The sequence below is a fragment of the Platichthys flesus genome, chromosome 1 (genome assembly GCF_949316205.1).
Source record: "Platichthys flesus chromosome 1, fPlaFle2.1, whole genome shotgun sequence".
NCBI classification, from domain to species: domain Eukaryota; kingdom Metazoa; phylum Chordata; class Actinopteri; order Pleuronectiformes; family Pleuronectidae; genus Platichthys; species Platichthys flesus.
The window spans coordinates 12,598,175-12,620,838 of NC_084945.1; the positions used below are offsets into that span (position 1 = coordinate 12,598,175).

At 43.1% G+C, this 22,664-nt stretch overlaps 1 protein-coding gene across 3 annotated transcripts in view; it reads right to left on the reverse strand.

Moving 5' to 3' along the window:
• Positions 1-22,664, reverse strand: part of sbf2 (SET binding factor 2) — an 87,653-nt gene that overhangs the window by 28,305 nt on the left and 36,684 nt on the right. For all 3 annotated transcript variants that reach the window (XM_062385098.1, XM_062385097.1, XM_062385096.1), the window contains exons 4-17: positions 22,444-22,578; positions 21,963-22,073; positions 20,463-20,568; positions 16,954-17,086; positions 15,762-15,870; positions 15,298-15,411; positions 14,927-15,004; positions 14,558-14,671; positions 13,648-13,776; positions 12,956-13,054; positions 12,614-12,818; positions 12,320-12,429; positions 11,332-11,481; positions 5,317-5,385 (exon numbers count right to left, since the gene is read on the reverse strand). In XM_062385098.1, coding sequence (XP_062241082.1) covers positions 5,317-5,385; positions 11,332-11,481; positions 12,320-12,429; positions 12,614-12,818; positions 12,956-13,054; positions 13,648-13,776; positions 14,558-14,671; positions 14,927-15,004; positions 15,298-15,411; positions 15,762-15,870; positions 16,954-17,086; positions 20,463-20,568; positions 21,963-22,073; positions 22,444-22,578 — 1,662 coding nt within the window. The remainder of the gene's footprint in view (positions 1-5,316; positions 5,386-11,331; positions 11,482-12,319; positions 12,430-12,613; positions 12,819-12,955; positions 13,055-13,647; positions 13,777-14,557; positions 14,672-14,926; positions 15,005-15,297; positions 15,412-15,761; positions 15,871-16,953; positions 17,087-20,462; positions 20,569-21,962; positions 22,074-22,443; positions 22,579-22,664) is intronic.

The window sequence follows — 22,664 nt, forward strand, 5'->3', positions numbered from 1 at the left end:
GAGTATGAGGCAATATGAGGATGAGGTTGAGTTTTGTTAGATTAACGGTTTTCTCACTAGAAACAGAAAGGATTACATTAACTATGCTATGTTTAGAGCAAACAGAAATACCCTCTTCATCGAGTATGGGAATTAGGCCAGAAAAACGCATAACGCAATGACAAGGACAAATCTGCTGAGGCAAGAAACGCTTTGAAGAGAGATTACAATGCTCTGATAGCGGCCCCTCCTCAAGCTATCAGAGAGCAGACTGTGGGATACATGGTCTCTGGACTGGGAGGTCAAACTTAAAGGGGTATTATGGTATTTTTCAAATTGGGACCTGTGTTTAAAAATGTGTGTGTGTAAATGAATGATACTGTATCAATCGGTCCAGCAAATCGCCTCCTGGGGCAACCACGACACGATGGCGATGGCTACAATGAAATCTTATGGGGCAACTGCATCAGTCCCTGATATGTCCAATAAAAGTTCTTGTATCCTTGGCAAAGACCCTGAATAACAATTTGAGCCCATTATTGGCAGAAAAGAGAACTTTTAGTGGGCACGTCGCAGTTGCCCCATAAGATTATACTCTGCCACTTCTGGCACTTGATGGCTGCCGGCGGTGACAATCTACTAGAAGGAATCCAAAAGCTTTTGTAACTAGCAGTCAGTTAACACCCACATTTATAAGCATGAGGCTCATGTTAAAAAATAGCAGCATTTCCCTTTAAAGGATGGACCAAATGAAACTTGGTCAGGGGTTAGAGGGTTCAGAAATGTGATACTATTCTGTAATTTTTCTGAATTTGTTTGTTTTCGTGTCTTACAACAGATGTTGTGTGGGTGTGCGCATACAGTTATGTGGGGGGGTCTACGTGTCTGATTTGTCTTTGTTGTCTTTACACTGCCTGGCCGTACTTTTTCGGACTTGTCAGATATGTGCAGGTCATTTTGACCGCGGTCATCGCTTCCTAATATGATACTACATGGGAGCTTGCAGAGACATGCACAAGACAGATGGTCGCAGAGGAGGACAGGGAAGGAGAAAAGAAAGCAGAGGAAAGGGAGGAGGAAGGGGGAAGTAGCAAGTGCCGATGGAGGCAAAGGAGGGAGTATGGAACCGTCAGGGCCGTCTGAACATGTGACTAGACGACAGGAGGACTGCACGGGTGAAAAAACAAGCAGAGAAAAAAAGAGGAGACAATGGTGTGAACAGGTCAGAGGAATGAGGTAATCGGGATTTGGGATGTTGTTCTGAACTTTGGGACATGATCCTAAAGTTCAGAGTATGATAGACTGTGGCCTCCATACATCAGCCGGAGAGACATCCAGCATCACACATGTCAAGTGTGTCTCGCAGGGAATGATGGATGGTGCGTGCTCTCACTGAGCGAAGTGTCAACCTGGACTGTGGAGGGAAGATGTTCTGAATGTGCTATGTCACCAGCCTTCAGGCAGCAGCATTTGTTACAAGTGCTCTGGGAGAATTCATAGAATCTCTAAATTGCCAAAGCAGTCATAATTTGTGGACATGTGCCTTGTGGGAATGCACGTCTGACCTGCGCACAATCCATCTGCATATTTTCGCAGTTCTACGAGAGTCGTTGCATCGTGGAGGAAAACTACCATGAGTCCTGAAACCACGAGAAAGCCTGCGTTCAAACGAATTGTATATACACTATTCGGTCACGTAAAACAAACACAGAACATCGTGTTGAAAGTTAGACTAATAAACAAACACATCATGGTATCCATAAGCCGTGACTGTGTAAAAAACACGACGTGCGGTTAAGATAAATGTTCCAAAGCTAAGTAAACATGGATACGGTAAGTCAAGAGCGGGACATTTTGGAGATACACAGGGTTCACACATTACGTCATCTTCCTCACCAGGACTTGATGCCGGGCAGTTTGACAGAGGGAGCTGCCAAATCCCCCCCCATGCATAAACTATGGCTGTAAGAATGCTAACATCCAAGTGTTCTCGTTGTGCAAGTCGTCCAGATTTCAATTTCTGTTTTTCTGTATCCAATCTTTGTTCCCCCCCCCCCCCAGACAGAGCCACTCACTCTGGTGACACATTCAAAGGTCAGACGAAATATCATGCAGGTTTCAGAGAGCACGATAACAACAGATCCACATGTCAGTGACACCTGCTCATCTCCTGATAAACCCACTCCTCGCTAGATAATAAATGCCAGAGCAACTAAATGTAAAACATCACCTCTAACAAAGGGCCACTGTGAAAAGGTTGTGCCGTGTTTAAAAAGGCCAAATGACTCCATCCGGGCACAGTCCGCTCCAATTTCCTTTTGTCTGAGATTTTAACAAATATCTATCAAATATCTGTGGGAAACCAAAGAAATGGCAAAGCAAGACATCTGAACATATGATGGGGGTCAACTGCAAAAACCTGCTCAGTGTCAATATATGGCTTCCAACGAATCCCAGTCTGTCTCTATCCAGCACGATGTGGGAGCAGATGGTTGCAGATCAACGGAACTTCCGACATTCCCCGACCCCAAAAAATTATGTATACATAGACCCAGCCAAAGTCTGGCCACTGATACCCAACAGAGACGTGAACAGCGTCACTAGAGGTCTTAAATGTGCACTGGCTAAAAATGTTTGGTAGGCAACAGCAGTCAAAAACAGATATTTAGATGAATGAGGAAAGTGCTTGAAAAGATTTGAAAATGTGCAGTACATGTGCCACTTCTCATCCTGCACATGGGACTGGTTTGTGATGAATGTCAACATGCAGTTACAGTAAGTGGGTCAGTGTAAAACATACACTTTTGAGCAGGTTGATGATTTGTTTCACTGCACAAACAACCGGCTCACTTTCCTAAAGATATTTACAAGTAGCAGAGCCTTCCTTACACAATGACGCAACAGGACTGCACCATCATACTTAACACCATCAAGCCACTTGCCCAGCAGGGCTGCATTGCACAGTAAGTAGTTTATGTGAATATAAGTTTAATGAAATATGTTTTACACAAGGTCTGATATGTGAGATTAGGATTAATGACAGATATAATAAAATTCTTCATTAAAACGTCAAAAAACGACTCGACCGATGTTATATATTTTGTTGACTTTTTTACTTACATTATCCAAAATGTTGAAACCCAGTTACATTCCCAATTTTAGTCATGGTAATGGGACATTTCCTTTTAACTGCATCATAGCCGCTTTACGCTATAACTTCCCAGGCAAACGGCATCTGAGGACAGAAAGTTAGCCAGTTGCAAGTTGGCTGTTCTTTACTTCAACTGCAGCTTCACAATGTCATCAAACTAGATTGTTATTGGTTTGATGGAGGGACCCTTTACGGACAAAGTTAGATATTGTATGTTTAGGGCTCTGTCATCTGGGGCGTGTTCTTTCATTGAGATTACTGGCAGCACATTCAACACTGTCCAACCTTACTCTGGAATTAAGAAAAATCTATTGTCTATTCTTCTCAGACTCAAACACTGGTTGATCCTTAATGAAGTATTGACAGATATAGATATACTTTTTCTTTACAGGTCTTTACAAAAGTTTCATTTTAAATAAAAGAGGTTGAGGATGGAGAGAGAATGATGAGATGGTATATTTTCAATACTTTAAATGACTGTAAAAGCAACTGCCTGCTATTCTAATGCATCTTGTTATGTAAGCTGCAGTGTTGCTCTTTAAAAATCCAGACCATCGTGTCACCAAACTGCTGAAGCAAATTTTCATATTACTCAAATGTGCAGATAAGGTTGTTAAACACGTCCAGAGACATGTGATGGATCAGTTGTGAGCGGTCAGGATCACGCACGCCTCTCAATCTAATCCCATGAAGACGGACAGCTGCATGTTTTTCCTCACAGACCTACTACATGATCTTTGCACCAATAAACTGAAGATTACAAATCATTTCAGCAGGCTCCCTCCTGACCCGTCTTTACTCGTCATCGTTGAGCGAGGCGGAGCTCAAGCTCGACACCAGTTCCACTCGTCTGAAAGCATCAGAGAAACGTCTGTTGCATTCTCAAAATATAATTTTTTTCTCAGCAGCTGCTCGCACCAAACAAGAAATAACTTATAGAGTCCAGACTGAGAAAAGCAGGAAATCACTCCATTGTGTAATAATAACTATGACTTATATAGGTGTTTATTTGTAACCCGGTAAGAGAAGTAAGCGATTCAGTTTCAGTGCTAGTGGCCAACACATACAGTTTATCTAAGAGGGCTGCAGCACTCTGGGGCATGTGAACTGGATGAGTCATGCGGTTTTGGAGATCGGGCCAGGTCCCAGTCCTGCCCATCCAGTCATGGCACCGGTACCCAACAAATAGCCCATGGGCACAGTTGTGTCTGGCGCCATGGCAATGAGCAAGCAGTGGGGACACAGTGGGGGTAAACACGGCAGCGACCCTGGGTTGATCATGTGGTTTGGAAGCAGAGTGCCATGGCTGGACTTCCACATTTAAATGCTTTGGGATCAGCAAAGGTCAAAGGGTTGAGACAAGTGTCCTCCCTCTCCCTGTCCACTGCCAACAAGCTTCTGATAACTGAGGCCCCACCACCAGTTACTAAAATATCATAACAGTACATTGGCTCATGTTCCTTTTTGACACAACTTCAGCACTAACAATGTCTAATAAGTATCCCTTTCATTAGTTTGTGAAAGACTGGGGTTCCTGATCAGTAATGAGCAGGACATTGTATAGTCAAATGGTGTAGTTCATACACACACACACACACACACACACACATATAGGCCCTGTTCAGACCTGGTATTAACATGTGTCCTGAATGTGTCTCCAATCGTGCCTGAATTGTGATCAGTTCTCACTATCCTGCTCCAAGACTTCCATGTTCGTGCAGAACTAATAATGTTGTTTTCGGCCAGTCTGAAGTTGCAGATGTGTCCAATGGCTGTGTGTTTGTGTGTGTGTGTGAGTCATTGTGTTTCGGCGTCAGCAAGAGAGAGGCCGAGCAGAATCAGGTGGGTCTGAATGAAAGAATGATACATTTAGCCAAGTAAAGAACCATGATGTGGAGATCAGTGTTGATATTGTTGCGGTGGCAACAACAAAATTGTAAGTAAAGACACCTTGAAGTCTAAAAATGTGTTTCATTGTCATCAACGTCATCTGAGTAGGTGGTCCTTCATATGTGAACAACTCCCAATGTGGTCTGAGTGATCAGATCTCAGGACACATCTGGGTGCATTCAGACCTGTACGAAGCTCTGACCACTAGCGATTGGATCCCTCAGGACAGATGTTCAGACCGGGGTCGAATGGGGTCTTACACACACACACACACACACACTATTCTGTTTCCTTACCCTGTAAAAGGCTGTTGACAGGGGCAGCAGGGCAGCGGCCATCGTGAATTCCTCTGAGCTGGAGCAGTCCTGTGGGCCGAACACAGAGAAGAGTGAGCAGGGCAGAACACAGCAGGAGACATGTTACACAGCTCTGTGAACACCTTTTACATGGAGCCCCGGCAGGAGCCACGCTGGTGTCCAACAGAGAGGTCACACACAGACACAGACACAGACACACACACAGTGGAAACCAGACGGGACAACGTTTCTGTCAGATTTGGAAGCTTAAAGGGAAACCATCACTTCCTGTTATATAAAGCCATGTCTTGTTAAATGTCCTTGTGATGCAAATAAAAAACAACCATATCTGCAGGAACCACTCACTCTGCTCAACTATGGGGACTTTCAATAGCCTTATAAAATCCCTGCCCTGACACAATTGTCACATCATTCCAGTCTATTGGTCATTTCTATGTTTTGAATTCCTCGTTCCATCATATGACGTTATATAATATTCTCTGGCCAACGCAGTGTTATCCAACAGCCGTAAAAAATCATTTTCTTTTCTAAAAATTGAAATCAGGAAATAGCTGAGGATTGTTCCCCCTCTGGCGTCCACGCACCACGCCAACCTGTCTTTGTATTTGGAATTGTTTCAGGTCGAAGAGGCGGCGCTTGACGTCGCCCTCAAGAGAATTGTATTAGGTTGAATGGTACATTAAGAGGCTTACAGCGGGCCGGGGGACTTAGGGGCCCAAACCAAATTTTCCCTTAGAGATCACAGAGACTAAAAGGAAGGGACGCGAGCTGGACTTAAAAAGTACTTCATTCGCAGGAAATTGGTACTTAACTCTGGTGAGCTTTTCAGGGATTTCTTTTTGAACCCTGTAAATGAGACTGGCCAGAGGTAACTTGATTTAAGACTGTAACAACAACAGCACTGATTCTGACGTGGTGCCGCACCTCAGAACCCTCAGTGGAAAGTCAGGGACAAAAAATGTCTTTTCCTTTATTCCTCTTATATAAAAAAAAAAAATAGCTTTCAATGTTGCATGAAAATGAAAAATGAAAATCTTGACTTCTGGCTGAGTTGTTCCCCACACTATCAGCGTTTCATTTTGGTGGGAGAGATAGGGAGAGGAATGAAGCACTTTCTGATAGCGGTCTGCTCTGGGGGGGGGGGGGGGGGGGGCTCTATTACCGCCATTCCTCTGACAAAAAAAAAAAAAAGAAAAAGAGGAGGGAGAAAATGCAAAACACAAGTCCCACATGAAAGCCTGGCCCCCCCGTCGACCAGGCAACATAGTTTCTGTTTTATTTTTCTTGTCGCTAGTGTTTTTCTTTGCAGTTATTTGGGATTGCGGTGAAATGTTCCAGCCTGGAGCGGCACCAACGCATTGTTTACTAGCCGGACCTAACAATGCAGCAGGTCGCAGGAGTTCACGCACCGCAGACAAAATAGAACAACAAGTGGAAATTTGCACATGCAAGTAGTATCCAACAATCCAACAAAACGCCAAAGTCACGGGTGAAGTACAGTAATGCATGTTGTAGGGTTTCTGGACCGGCAACTTATGACTCAGACGTTTTCTGCTCCAAAAAGAAAGGCGTGCTTCAGATTACAAACACGTCAAGTGCTTGTTTCAACACGTCGTATCTCAGGTAAAGTGACATGATCAGGTTTACTTAAACCCCGCTCATTATCACCTGCAAACCTCCACCTTAATCCCCTGTAAGCAGACAGAGAGGCTAAGTGTCAGCTCCAAAACTTGGGAGGTCAACTAACAAAGAAGAACTGATAAGAAACCAGATCTGGAGCAGGTCTGGAATAAGACTGAATGAAAAGTGAAAGAAGTGGAGCAGGGCGATCTGCAGTGCTTTAGGACACGATCATTGTGATTCAGCAGAAACGGATCCACATGGTGCATTTATGTTCTCTTATTCAGGATTTCTAGAATGGAGGGATGGTGGGTTGTTGCACGGACACCCTGCAGTGACCCTGCCCTGGTCTATGATGACTAACACAGCCGCTCTGTGTCAGACACGTATGCAGCGATCAAAAACAAGAAGCTCGAACATGTGACACAAACTCTGGAGGATGTGAACAAACAAGAGCTTCCTGTGTGTTTCAGGGACGTTAGCGCTTTCCAGGAAAACTGAGCAAAGCGCTGACACGGACGAGTGCTTGTGGACATAGAAAAACAAAACTGTTTGAGTTAATTGCGGTTATAGAAAGAGGAATAAGCCATTTAACCTCTGGGATGTCAAGATGAGCAACAAACAGATTTTCCACAGTGATAGCATGAAATCTGATTAACGCAGATGTTTACCTGGACACACGGATGCATGTACATCATAGTGACGCTATCCGACCATGGGAATGATCCTGAGTGCAGATTCCCAGTGACCATATTACGCAAAGGCACTCCATCAGGAAGATCAAGGCAGACAGGGGCCATGTTCTCACAGCAAAAAACAAATTTATGAACAAAATGATGAAAAAATGTAACAAAGTCACGTATTCACCATTAAAGGAGATGTGCACAGTGACTGAACTCCAGCAGGCAGCCCTCAGGCTCCAGCGGGGACATGGGCTCAAGTTGGTAGGGGCTCTCGTCCCACAGCTCAGACAGGACAGTCACATTAATGCACTTTTCCAGTGTTTCTGTATCCTGCAGCCGCTGCACATTACTGTTCCGCATCAAACTCCAGGATCGTGCAGAACGCATCAACTCCATGCTGTTGCGGCCACTTCCCATGGACCTCCCGCCCCGTTCCCCCTCTCCTCGCAGTGAACTGCCATTCAGAGTGTTTTTGAGCACCATCATGAGGCCCTTGGCCCTGAGAGCAGAGCACAGAGGGCTCATAATCCTATCTGACAGGAAATGGTTGGGATGCCAGGATACATCCACAGCAGGGCTCATTCCCCCACATGGCTTGCGCAACGTTTACTTATAAAATCGGGAGCACCCCACACACACAAACACACAGACACACACACTCACCCATACACACACACACTCAGGCACACACGCACGTGTACATGCACAAGTAAACGGGCAATTAACTCAAATGCCTTAATGATTGCTGTTACTGTGCGTGGCAGAGAAACAGATAAGGATTACAACAGATGTTTAAACAGGAAAAAATGCGTCAGTGTAAACTTTTGGTCCATGTTAACTCATTCCAGAGGATGTCTCCACATTGTTTTGCGAATCATAAAAAATGTGAAGAATGGAAAACAAATGAACAATTATTGACACGGCACAGTACCATCTGACTCAAATGTGTTAACCTTTGACCTATTGCATAGTTTTCGTACCACTTCCTTCGGCTCGCCTGCAAAACCTTCTTTTGACACAAAAGCCCTGATTGCAACCAGACAACAGAAATGTCATTCAGCCTGAAGTTGACTCTCAACAAACAAAAAATGTTGCAACTGGCCTCTTATTGATGATGTCATTGCGAATTACTGTGTCACATCAACATGTATTCCAGAAATCCAAATGAGGTATCATGCTGTCATTGTACAAAGAGCAAGCAACATTTTTGAAGGAATAGGTCACTTTGGCTTGTTAGGCACTGATGGATCTCTAACACGCACACACACCCACACACACACACACACATGCACAACTTCGTCACTCCCTGTGTTAATATCGTTTCGGGTCTCTTATGTGGCCGGGCGTAGAAAGAAAGGGCAGAGTGCAGAGTATGAAAGTAATTTCTGTCCGTGCAATTTACTATTTATATTCCTTTCACAGCTTGTCGGAGACAAATCTCTCACAAGTCAACTGAGACAAAGAAATTAAAGCAAGGGAACAACTAGTTCTGCCTTTCATGTTGAAGCAAGAGAAAAATAAAGACAAACAATACACAATAAAATCTAAAAAGAATAAAGACAAATGAGAGAAAGGCTGACTATGTCGTACCCTATGCTGCAGTTAACTAAAGTGCACTCCACATCAAGTCTCTTCTCCATCTGTGAAATGACTGCTTCTCCCCCATGTGGGGCTGATTGGTTTTATAACATATATAGATTTCAGTCCATGGTACAAGTGAGGCAGACCTCTGTCGCCTTCTCTTATTATGAACGGATCAAATCAAAAGTGTGGGTTTTGAAAAAGCTTGTGTTGAAAACAGTAGATAAAGTACAGACTGCATCTGTATTTCCAGATGTGCGAGACAATTACCAGTTTTTTCTCTGAATCTGTCCTCGACAAAAGAAGAGCTGTGTCACTCCGACTAGACTCATGCATTCCACGTTGATCTCCTCAGTGCATTCTGCAGGGGTTCACTCTGCTGATCATCATTTTGTTAACAATCCTCTCATGTCCTGCTTTGAAACAACTGGGGAAAAAAACACCCTAATCACGCATTGGTTCCAACGAAAAGCTAACACATCAGGATCTCATTTCAGAGCAAAAAAGACTGCCTGGCCATCAGATAGCACCACAACAACTGTACATCAAAACAGCACGCAGCTTCACGTCAACCCAGACTGGAATATAACTCAAGTCCTGACTCAAGAGGTCATGCAGAAGAGGGATTGGTGTCTTTTTGGCTTTTCAACCGATTCACTATCACTGACAAACTACTGCCATTGTTCATCTCTGCTACTTTGAAATGAAGATTGTGCAGCATTCGAGGGATGATGCAACAGTTTTTCTATTTCACGTCACCCTGCTTACGTAGCGAGGCATAAATTACTTTGATTCATTTACGTAGTAAACCAAAAGAAGACATTATATTGGCCAAAGTCATGAAAGCTGCACTTAAGTTCATTTTGACCTGTTGTGTAATTGTGGACACGTCAAATATCACGTCAGACGACCTTGCATGTCCCTGGCCCGGGGAGACTGTGGGATTAATTGCTTCTTTTTTTTCATCAAGGGGGAAAATAAAAAGAATGACTGGAATGCAAAGTCGCTCCATAAAAGTTGCACTCTGTGAGGACTCCTTAAAATATTTTAAATCCATGGAAGGGGGCAGATTCAAGGCAGTAAAACCTGAGGAACTACCAATAAAGATCTGGCTGCTCGGGCTGAGTGAAGCCTCACTGAGTCTTTATGAGCTGCGCAAAAAACATTACTTACTCACTCTGACAAGTAGCCGAGGCATGAGGACCAGGAAGAGACAAACACACTATCTGATGAACAAAGAGCAACACTGTCGAGACGCGCTGACACACTGCCAGGTTGATGTAAACAACGACAAACTTGAGAATAAAGATATACAAAATGTGGACGAGAAAGGGTTCGGCTTGTGCCTCTTAGGCTGTGTGCACTACTGCCCCACTTAAACATCGCTATTTGCTCTATTAGAACCAGTCAGGCTCATAAAAAATGGCATCTGCTGAGAATTTGGGGTAGAGCACTAAAACCTTTGCATATTGATCTAAACACGTACTACTGTAAGGTGAATTTTGTCAATAGATATTTTTTGGGTCAAATAAATAAAAAGGGTGAAATGTTCTAAGTTGATTCTTATGATCAGTTTATATATATATATATATGTTATATCATTTTGACAACATGCACAGTTTCTGATGTATGGTGCAATTTTGCTTATGTGTCTGAGGTTAGAAACTGATTCTAGTTATGATGTAGTTTTCTCCCTTATATTTTCTTTGAAAGTAGTTTTTGATGAAGAGACTTGAAATCAATCAGTGTGATGTAGTTCTCTTGTTGTCTAATGTACTACTATTTATTATTATTATTTAATTATTATTACTATTGTTAAAATTATTATTATTCAGACGACCAAATGTCAGAAATGACTCACGATTGTCTTGAGCCCAAGATTAAAACACTGACAGTTTTGTCATATCATTTCACATAATGAAGCCGAGTTGACACAGACAGAAATGACTCAACTAATCTAAAGTTTATGTTCAGTATGTTATGAATAGTGTAGTGATTCTACATCAATATCTTGAAAATATTGTAATATTATAAATCTTTAGCTGCATGGACTCTCTTCAGTATGGATGCAAGAGGTGTGTCTGTGACTCGTGTTCTGTGTGTTCCTCACCTGGAGGGCGCAGTTAATCATACGAATGATGTAGTCAAACTGTTGGTGGTCCAGTATGGCGCGGTTCTGCTGCACATGAAGACTCAGTTCTTCAGTCAGACACTGGCGAGCCGCTTTGCCTTTCAGTGCGCGCAGTGCAGCCGGCAGCGTCTGTTGAGAAGATCACAGACACGGAGGGTTTTAGTAAAAGAAGAAGATACTTTTAAACAAAATGAATGAGGCAAGCATCAATGATTGATCCCATTTCATAATGATGTCATCATAACAATGCAAAAGTCAGTGCATTACACTATGGGACATCGTTTTCTGACATCACAGTGGTTAGAAACAGTGGTCAGTGATGCAGAAATACCTTGAAAATGCATGCCATGAAAATGTGAGATTAAATTTTGTGAATTTCATTGCGACATCTTCATGGCATCACTTACAATAAACATATGGATCATTTTAGTTTGTCTCTCGCTTACTGGCTGAGATATGCACTTGGTAAATGTGTTTTTTGGATCATGTTTTTGCTATGGATTCTTACATTCGGACACAATGGATTACATTACTCCTATACGAAGCCAAGGGGAAACATAAAGCCACTGGCAACCATCCCACTTACTGGACGCATATTGGGGAGAGTGTTCACCTCTGACTTTACATACCTGGGGCCACGATAAAGGAAAAACCTGAACAGACGTTTTTGTGTAAGACGAATGCTTCTAGAGGAGAAACCCATGTGACAGGAGTTATTGCTCAGCAAAGTTAGCAATATAACGACATGGATTCAGAGAGTGTTTTGGCATCGGCTCTAACCCTCTCTGTATGCGAGGGCTTGTGTGTCAGCTGGGAGATATTAGGATGATGGAGGTGAGGAGAGAGCGGCTCTCTGCAGCTCCGAAGCTGCCTGCTGGAGTGGTGCAACACATAGAGCAGCTGCCTGCAGTGCTCGAGCTCGTTCAGAGGTTGAATAGCCCCACTGATGAAAGACACTGGGCATTACCTTTTCAGTCTCCAGGGTCTTGTTGTCAAAGATGAAGGAGATGCAGCTCCGCACCACCTCCAGCCTGCGTGCGCTGTTAAACACCGAGCCACACTTTCCCATAATAGACACTGGAACACAGAGAGCACAGGACAGGAGGGGAATCACTGAAGGGTGCGAATAACAGAGTCAAAGGCACAGTCTGTACCCACACAGAACACCACTGTGACTATCTAGGTAATATTCATAATGTTGCAGACGCAGAGGGGCTGATACTTCTTGTAACACGCCAGCAGTTTTAAAAGTTGGCCTTACCGACGCCAGGCCCCGCAGGAACAACGCACTTCTTCTCGAGCCGTACAGAAGCAGGTGCGCTGCTGTGTTTAGCCACGCCCTCCTGCAGCATCTTCTCCACCTTTTCGTCATCCAGCCGGGGGAAGGGCACCTGGTGCACGCGGAGGTGGGATCCCTCTGACGGCCGAGGCACCTTCTGGAATGCCATGTGGGGGTTCGGGTTCTCCTACAGTACATCAAGGGCCAACATGCATTAATAGGATACACGGCTGTAAATATAGTGGAGAGCGTGCTAAAGCGAGGACATCTGCCCTGTCCAGCAAAAAGAAAAGCGGAGTTGCAGCTCCGTGCATGAAGACCTACGTTTCTGTACAGCTGCTCCGACAGTTCCCTGATGTGCTTCTGCATCTTGTTAGGGCCGACCTCCTCTTCCTTAAAGCTGTCAGTGTCTAAGGCCACCAGCTAGAAACATACATCCAATAAAGTAAACATCAAACAGTATTATATGCTGTTACATAGGTGCATCATCATCATCATCATCATCATCATCTAATAGAACACATCCCAAGGTTTTACTGATGAACAGTGTTCTTGCAGGGCGACCAGAGGTGTAACGACTTGAGAATAATAACTGTGATGCAACTTTTGTTTATTTGTTAGTAAGCAGCATTACCCAAAACCACTAAATTGATTTCTCCCAAACTTAATGGGAGGATGGGATATGGAACAGGAAAGAAAATTTAAGTGCAGTTCCGGATTAGGGGACTAATCATTCACAGTGGAAGATAAGGCATTTTTAAATGTTTGTTAATTTCACAGACTTATGAAACTTAACGTCAAGAATTCATATTTAGAGGGGTAGGTATTGAGTTTTAAGCTATTTCGGGGGCAGATCCAAATAAAAATCTGTGTGTAGGCTTGTTTCAAACCTGTAGCTACTAACGTGTAGCTCTGATGTATCCTTAGCTATCAGGCTTGTTTTAATTCAAGGCGACTGGTCAGAGCTTGACCAGATTGACTCGATAAGCTGTAAGCGGAGTGTCGTGGTACCGTACCTCATCAAAGAGATCACAGGCTCTGTAAGGGGGACCTCTCTCCGAGACGAAGCCAGCGAAGGCCATGCCATCCAGAACCTTGGTCAGGAAATCGTTCTCAATGAGGCCTCGCTGGCCCAGGAAGGCAGTCTGGATAATGTCAGAATTAGAGCAGTTACAATCGCACACAGGTGGAAAGCAATGGCATCCTGTTTATATGGAGATACTGTGGACTGAGAAACCAGCACAGTGATTACAGACATTTTCAGAATACGATTACAAAAGTTTCCCTGCGGAGGGGACTGACACCTGCAGCTTCTCCTTCTGAAATCACTGATTCTACAGAGCATGGAAAAAGGGATATAAATCTTGCCGTTTTCTGACTATGTTCGAATTCATTTACTTTACGCGTAATTATTTGTGCTTGTGGGGAGAGGAGATAAAGCACAGTTCACTCAAGCTGCCTCCAGCCAGCAATTCCAGGCGACTAAGCTGAGCGTTTGTTTATAATGTGATCCATGTGGGGTACTTTGAGGATGATGTGCTGTGGAGTTACCACGGAAACACCAACAGACACGAACAAACAAAATCCCCGGCACAAAACAAAAATGTAAACCCTAATGCGTTTCATATGGCTCATCGCCGGGCCACGCTCAAGGTCACAGGACTGTGTCCCAAACTCACGTAAACAAAGGCAGAGCTTCACTGAGGAGTCATGGCGCCTCGACAACACGTGTGAAACAACATGCACACTCACACATGCATGCACACAAACACACTCTATACATCCCTGACAGGTTTATCTGTCCGGTATTTACAGTACAACTTGTTTGCCGAGGAGAGTTTAATCTGAGGTCACATGCTGGCAAATGAGGTTTCTGTGCAAAATCAGACTTTCAACAGTGGGAATTGTGCTAGGTCGTTATCTTACCTTGTGAAAATGAATAACAGGCTCAGAATGAATGCGGATGAGCTGCAGGCAAGACCTGTAGCCCTGGAAGAGTTGTGCAAACAGCCTGAGAAACACGGCCCTCACCTCCTTATCCTGGAACACACACACATGTACAGAGGCATGAGTCATCAAACTGCTATGCCACCATTGCAGTCTAATGGGTAAATTATGCAACATACATGTTATTTGTCTTGGGGGTAGTGGGTTACAATCAGTCAGTGACTGTAACTTCGTAGCGATAAGATCTTTAATTTGATGATGGTTAAGATGTCTTCCTCATTTGTGAGAGGAGGAGGAGGAGGAGGAGGAAGAGGAGGAGGAGGGCATGTTAAAGCGATGAAGACTTACCAACAACTTGAGGTTTGAGGGTGCAGTGCGGGGGGGTGGGTACGCATTGTCTGCTATCTCCAGATCAGGATGCAAAACCTGAGAAAATACATTTATTTCCCAGTAATTTATTTATTTCCACATCGCATAACCGCTAGGGCAACATTAGTCAACTCTTCTTGGAAAATGTGTCACATGATTCAGATAAAACAGCAAAGCAAGAACATTAATCAACCATCAGTTTCGATGATTATTAATATGTCTGTCTGTAGATTTGCATATATTTATATACTGTGGCTGAACAAGGACGTACTTTTTCAGGTTGCTCACTTCTAAAGCAGTCATATGTGTTAATACATGTGTGCCATGTATGAGTTTGTGTTTGTGTTTACCAGGGAAAGGGAAGTTTGGGTTTGGTGCAGCAGAGGTTCAGGAAGCAGGGACAAGTGGATGCACTCAGGAATCTTTATTGTTCCTCCATCCAGGTCAGCAATAATAACGTCCAACTGGTGAACGGACACAGAACAGCGGCAGGTCAGGTGGTCTGATTGCAGATGGAGGTCGTACAGTGTGGTGCAACATGTTCTCCAAAACCAACTAAATAAACATCCTGTTAAAAGGCAGATTATTCACATCCTCATGTGTACAAAAACCTCAACTTCTTCTCTCCTCGACAGCAGGAAAAACAAAACCCTAATATGCCCAATGCATCATTATCATTTCTATCAAAATAGACTCTAAATAACACAATTATTTCTAAATTATTTACATGTGTTTGGAAGCACAACTTATGATCTACAAGTTCTGCACGCAACTTAGAAGGATTGCTGGATGCATGCGACGCGTTCCAACTCACCAGATCTTGGATTTCAGTCTGAAACATGGAGTGCACGCCGATGATGAAGGGAGTGGGCGAGCTCAGGACCTCCAGCAGCCGCGATGGTAGAATAGGGATGTACGGGTAACTGAACACATGAGGACGTAATGATGAATACACGGAATATGTTCAAGAACTGTACGTTAGGAAGAGAGAGAGAGAGAGAGAGAGAGGTGATAATTCAAGCAACTAAGAGCCTAGAAAACGTACAAGGTTTACATAGGTTGTAAGACAGAAGAAAAGTGAGTAGCTGTGTGTGGTTCTCAGATGATCAACTCTTTGTGCAGCAGTGGTGGAACAGCTCCAGGGTCTTTACTTGATGCAGCTCAATTGCTGCAGGTCACATTTAAAGCATCAGGTTCAGGCACTAGTTTCATTCAATAACAGCAACTAGGGCAGAGCAATATGGATACATCTACTGATAAACCCATGAGTATGTTCTCCTTTCGCAGAATATTCAGAATATGTTTGCCAAAATGTTGAGGAACACATTGATGACTGAGTTCCTATTGATACTGTACTATCAGTATGGTTTTTCTATTCTTAAAAGATGCCTGTTAACTGTAGGATGACTCATTGGAGAACCGTCTCATTGCCTCTTGTGTTAGTGTCCTAAGACAAAACAGTGAACATTAGAGGATTACATTGCCTTACATGACAGTTTGTGAAAGATGAGGTTTAGAATGAAGGAATCTAAGGCTCTCAAGAAGGTGGTAAGATGAAAAGCCTTTAATGTCTCATGGCTAATGAATCGTGTTAAAAGTTAAAAAAAAATCCAGCCAGGTGAACAGTTTCATGATCTGTGCAGACCTGTCTATACTGATCATGTGACCATTATGTGCTCGCCCTTAATGGCTTTTTTGGAAAAATGGATCTGGACCTGGAACTGGAAAAGAAAATGAAAGCCACTTATAGAAGAAGGGCATTCTTAGAGTGATTGAGTGGAAAATCCCTTGAAAGTTACAACATGTACAAGGTGAAACAAAGTGTGACCGTAAGGGGTGAACCCATGCAGTGGACCTCCTGTGAGCTGTTTATTGAGCTGAATGCGGTGTTGAGCAAAGTTAATCATCAGTCGGATCATCCACAGAAGGCACAGCGGCGATCGAGGAGGCAGTGGAAAGTCACATGAGGAACCGTCTGGCTGCCGGGGGGTCAGACACACGCTCACCTGTACTTGAGGGGAAACATGAGTGCCTCCAGGGCGCGGGACGCCTCGCCGAGCCTCTGGTAACTGGTGGAGTGGAACAAAACCTTGTGTTCTGTCAGAACCGCACAACACAGGGATAGAACATTTTGGATTCCTGGAATGAGAGAAAAAAAAACAAAAAAAACATGAGATAATGAAAATGAAGGCGGTAGTTGTTGGAATGTGACTGCCACATTGTTCAAGATCATTTATCACTCGTGGCTATTTGCGGAGGAATTTTCTAACCTTGAACACAGATTAGAACAAAATAATATTTTAAGATTTATTTTGTAATTTTGGCAGTGCTGCAGAGCAACCCTATCAGGCGTCACATAGATGTCGTAATACTTCAAACCTGCAATTTCCGGGAGTGGTCTCATTTTGAAAAATCCGAAGAGTTAACTCAATTTGAGCTAAATCTTAATTTCCAAAGACTCTTTTGAAAGACTACTATTTCACTTACTCTCAAATTAAGATTAAATCTGTTTAAATATGTATTCATATTAACTCTTTATTAATGTCAGTTTCAAATGGTTTGATATGTAATGAAGAAGCCAAAAGGTTGATCATAACTCCTGCAAGCTGTCCACTATTATCTCAACCCACGTAGGCTGCTGGCGAATGAAGACAAAAATAATAAGTTTCCACAACCAAACGGGACAGTTTATATTAAACACTGAACGCAAAGCCTATGGGAAAACTCATCCCCGAGAAAACAAAGGAAATTACACACTCTTGCACAGTATAAATAATATTTCAAATACTGATGTGACAATCAGGAAGAATTCTAAGTTTACAGTTCCTGTTATTGTTTCCTTTCAAGCGACTGACAGAACGATTCATCACGAGTTGCAGTGATAAGGGGAGAGGAACACGGGCAGACGTATCCGCACCACTGGGGGCGCTGGGTCTGGATGTTTGGCCGCCTCAGTGGAGCGTTTCAGTGATAAACAGGAAATACGAGCCTCAACCAAATCTGAGAATTGAAGGTGAATGAGCCATCGACCATAGCAACTAAATTAATTCGTCTGTTTTAGACCAGTTGGGTCCAAAAGTCACTTTTTCTATTAAAAGAGACGCTCAAGACTGTGCCTTGGTCATGTGACCACATCACTGAGGCTCAGGATGCACAGTCACACCTCAGGTTCAGGTGTTGACTTATCTCCTGGAAACAGCGACACATTTCCGACCCTTAGATAAAGAGGAACAGGCCCGGGACAAAAGCAGCAAACAACAAACAGGCTGTTGACGGCCGGTTTTATCTCGCCCCTCGGAATGTACTTCCTGTCCAGTGTGACATGTTTAACACACATTCCTCTCTGGTGACTCCGGTGAACTGTGCACCCGCAGGCGATGTGCCGACCTGCCTGTCTGCACAGCTCCTCGCCCGTCCTTATACGGACACCTTCTCCTCAGCAGTTGTAAGGGACGAAGAATGATTAACTGAGACATTGTCTGAGTCTGTCCGTTACTTTCACCCTGAATGCAACGAGACCCTGACGTCCTGCTACACAATCATATGCAAATTTTATTCGACAGCTATTTACTTGTGCAACAGCGGAAAAAACGAGAACTTGTATAATTAGAAGACAAACCCATGCATCAACTTCATTGATCATATATTAACCTTCTGTTACAGGAATAGTGAAATGTAAAAAGGGGAGAGCGTAACTCCGCCCTCTTTTGACATGTTAAAAAGTGAAAAGGAAATCTGGATATGTCCGTTTATCCAGATCAGCTGCAAAATGTAATGGGTTCCCCCGGGGATCGTGCCCCTCCTCTCCATAAAATTTCAATAAAATCAGTCCGGTAGCTTTTCCCATTATCGTGCTAACAAACAAACAAAAGCAAATGGAAACACAAAATCCTTTGCAGAGATAAATAGGATGAATGGCTTTCTTGCCAGGAGAAGGACAAGATGAATGGAATGGTCATAGGCTCAAGCTGGGAAATTATTACCATTCAGTAACATGCAGATTAGAGGGCGGATACCTGACTGGAGCCTGAGGGGTCGGCCCGGGTTTGGACAAAGTTTTGTTAACGTTCGCCTTCAGTCACATTGGCCTGGCAATCACCTGCTTTTTTTGCTCTGCACATGCTTGCTACAAAAGTAGATAATAGTAGTGAATGAACAATAACAATATAAAGAATAACATGCACTAGCGTAAAGGTTCAAACATGTTACTTTACGCCAGTGATCAGGCTGTCGTGATACTCTGACCTCAGATGACATGAAACTATAAGTAAAGCAAGTCGGACTTGAGCACAACAGCACTTAACACTCATTGCTCACAAACTGCTGTGTACTGATGAATGGAAACCAGCTTATGAAGACTGATGGACCACTGACCACCAATACTGGCTATTAAGTCAAGATTGTTTTGTTTCGTGTTTCCAGATCGGCCACAAATGACTCCCACATGACCCTGATCACATGTGTATCGTGTAAGTACCCCCCCATGCGCATGTTCCCCAGTGTGTCCAAACAAAAGGAGGATGGTGTTAATAGACGCAGGAAATAAAACACACTCTGTTTTCAAGCACATTCCTCTTATCAAACGTGGCTTTGTAGGGGCCAACTTTCCATTACAAATCGCACTTCAGGTGAATTATATTAAATTTCACTCTCGGCTTACTGATGTTAGCCTAGAGTTGCAGAAAATCAAATATGATTTTTCTGGGAAGACCTGAAAAGTGGGGGAAAAATTAAAATAAATAAAACAATGGCTCAGTTCATGGTTTATACCAACTTGTCTTTTTCAGATGAGCACATTGAATTCCCCAATCACTGGAACTACCAACTGTACAGTATGAGTCACAGCGACTCAGGCCTGTATCTCTAACACAAGCACCAAGTATTTATGTTCTGACTAAACATATTGTGCAAAGAAAACGTGAAACCAGCAAAATGAATCAAATCTTCATCATGTGCACATTCTTGCCCGGACAAAAAATGCCTGGGATGGGACACAGTGAAAACAAGATAATCTTGCCTCAGACACATTTAGTTCAGAATTAATCTAAACTCTTATGGGCTTACTGCAAAAGCCCCCTGATTGTAAAAGTCGTACAGTACAGTAGTTTATCACCACGTGATCAGCAGAGCCTCCAATAATCTGATAAGGATCAACGATGAGCGAATGTAAAATATGTCACAGTCAATAATCTGCTGCATAAATTCAGCTAAGAAAACTACAGCAGAAATTTAAGACAAATGTGTTTAGAGTGTGAGTGCTCAGATTAGACCAACTAGCAACACAAACTATACAAAATCCCCCAAAGGCCAAAAAGAAGAATTGTGTGGATGTGACATCCGGCAGCAGGAAACTGTTCTTCCTTTAACAAATCATGTGGCAAATAACAAATAAGTGACACATCAACATGCTGTTGTCGGGATTCAGTCCCACAGTCACTAACAAGTTATGTCCTGACTCAAGTCTCATCCTGTCTCATGATGACCAGTCAGTAGCTATCAAAGTGCCTGGACCCACCCAGCTGCTGGAAGAGCAGAGCGACACTCTTGCATGTGACGGGCAGCGTGTCGTTCAGAGGCGTCTGGATGAGCTGCCGGTCTCCTGCTCCCAGGCTGAACAGCTTCTGTGAAGAAAGACAAATGCAGCAAAGATGAGAAAAGTTGGCATGAAAAAAAAAACAAGGTTTCTGTGGGCACCAGAGCTGCATCAATTAAACGAGACACATGCTGACAGGGCTGATCATCTAAATGAGTCGGCTTCTCACTGAGCAAAAGATCGTGATTGGTGCAACACACAGACGCAGCAAAATTCCAGGAACCCTAACATTTAAAAAACATCCTTTCATTTTGAAATATATTTTTAAAAAACACACTCATAAGGAGTGTATCTGTTCTGCTGAAATGTCCCTTCACTGATTATTCAAGCCAAATTAGTGATGCAATACTGGGAAATGTTTGAAAGCAAGTTTATCACAGTTGACATCAGTGCTGAACAGGTTTAAAATACGATAAAACTAAAGAATATACAAATATTTATATGAAACAGAGAATTAATTAATTAATAAAAGCATTATAAATATTACAGAATTAAATTATTGCACAATAGTTGTAATTATATAAATCGAGGTCTCAAACTCAACTGGAACTGAAAGCCAGTGAGAGGAAGTGAGTGTTAAGCAATGTTTAAACACAAATGTATAAGCTGCTCCACAGATTAGGGGTAATTCCCCTCAGTGCTCAGGAATGATGGTGGAACAGTTCAAATAAATTAGGTGGTGCCAGCCCTTCTAAATATTTGTTTTTATTAATAAAACCGTAAAATGTATGCTGAATTTGAAAAGGAGACTGTGAACAGTGGCCAGTACTGAAGTAATGTGATCACTTTCTCTTTTTCCAGTGGCTGGTGGAATAGAAAACTAGAAGAATAGTTAATCATTAAAGAAAAATATCAAAGTCATATGGATACATTTTGAGTTACTCTGCTGAGGTTCTCCGTGCAGGGGTGATGAGGATTCCTTCACACTTGTACTAGGGATCTAACATATTTGTGAGACATGCGCTCTGGCCCCCGGGGATCCTGTTAAACAAACTGTCACTTGCTTGACAGTTATTTTTTCAAAGGTGTCAGTAAGTACACTGTTGCCTGGTTCACTGGATTCACATCTTCACATTCTGACACCAAACTGCAGCAGGAAAAGTAATGATGCATGTTAGTGCTGTGACTTTTTGTCCTAACTGCTTTTAACACAGCTTAAGAGGTCGTCGCCGTTATTGGTCCCACTTTAGACTGAGGTATTTTGCTTCGAGCAACACGATAGAAAGAATCACAAATATGTATTAGAAAATGTATGCCTGCGGCAACCAGACGCTCCTGATTGGCTGCATAAATCATTTTAGTGGCTGCACCATCGAGGCATCAAGTCCAGCCCCTGGTCTGGTCTGCCTTCTGGGCCGGTAGCAGAAGTGTGACATGTCTTGCAGACTGCTGCACTTTGGCTGTGCCTCAGGTGAGACGTACCTGGGATCCACCAGCAACGGGAACCTGGAATGTGAAGAGGTTGGCAACCAGACCCTCTAATGGGAAGTTCAGGCTATCGATGTGGACGGTGTAGATCAGACCCAAGCAGCCCTGCGAGAGACACCAGTGAAATACTAGTAAGCCATGGATACACACAGAGGATAACTACATTTATATTGCAGCTCATTGTTAATCATTGTCTGCTTTTACTCTATCTGGGCCATGAGACAAGAATGGTTAGGCGTCATGGCTCAGTTTATTTAGCTCATTCTAATAGCGGAGCACTTATTGCCTTAGATAACATGACTGACTGTGAGTCTGTGATCAACTTTGGAATGAAAAGATCTGACGTACGTAGGCTTTACTGTCTTATACTATCTCGTTCACTTTACTCAAGTATGTAAAACATATCTGAATATTTCTTCTGGACAAGACAGAAAAATATTTTCAATCAAGATTTAATCACGTCGTGTCTTATTACCCGGAATATTTCGGGATAATCCAGCCTGGTCACAAGAATGAGACTCTTTGGTGCAAACACTTGAGCTGGCTGGATCAGTCCATCCTCCTCCGCCTCCTCATCTTCATCTTCGTCAGCCTCAATACTCTTTGATCCCTGAAATATCAAAAAACAAGCACAAAAAAAGCACAATTTCAGTTGAAGAGTTCATCACTGAGACATGGACATTAGACCTCGAGCGA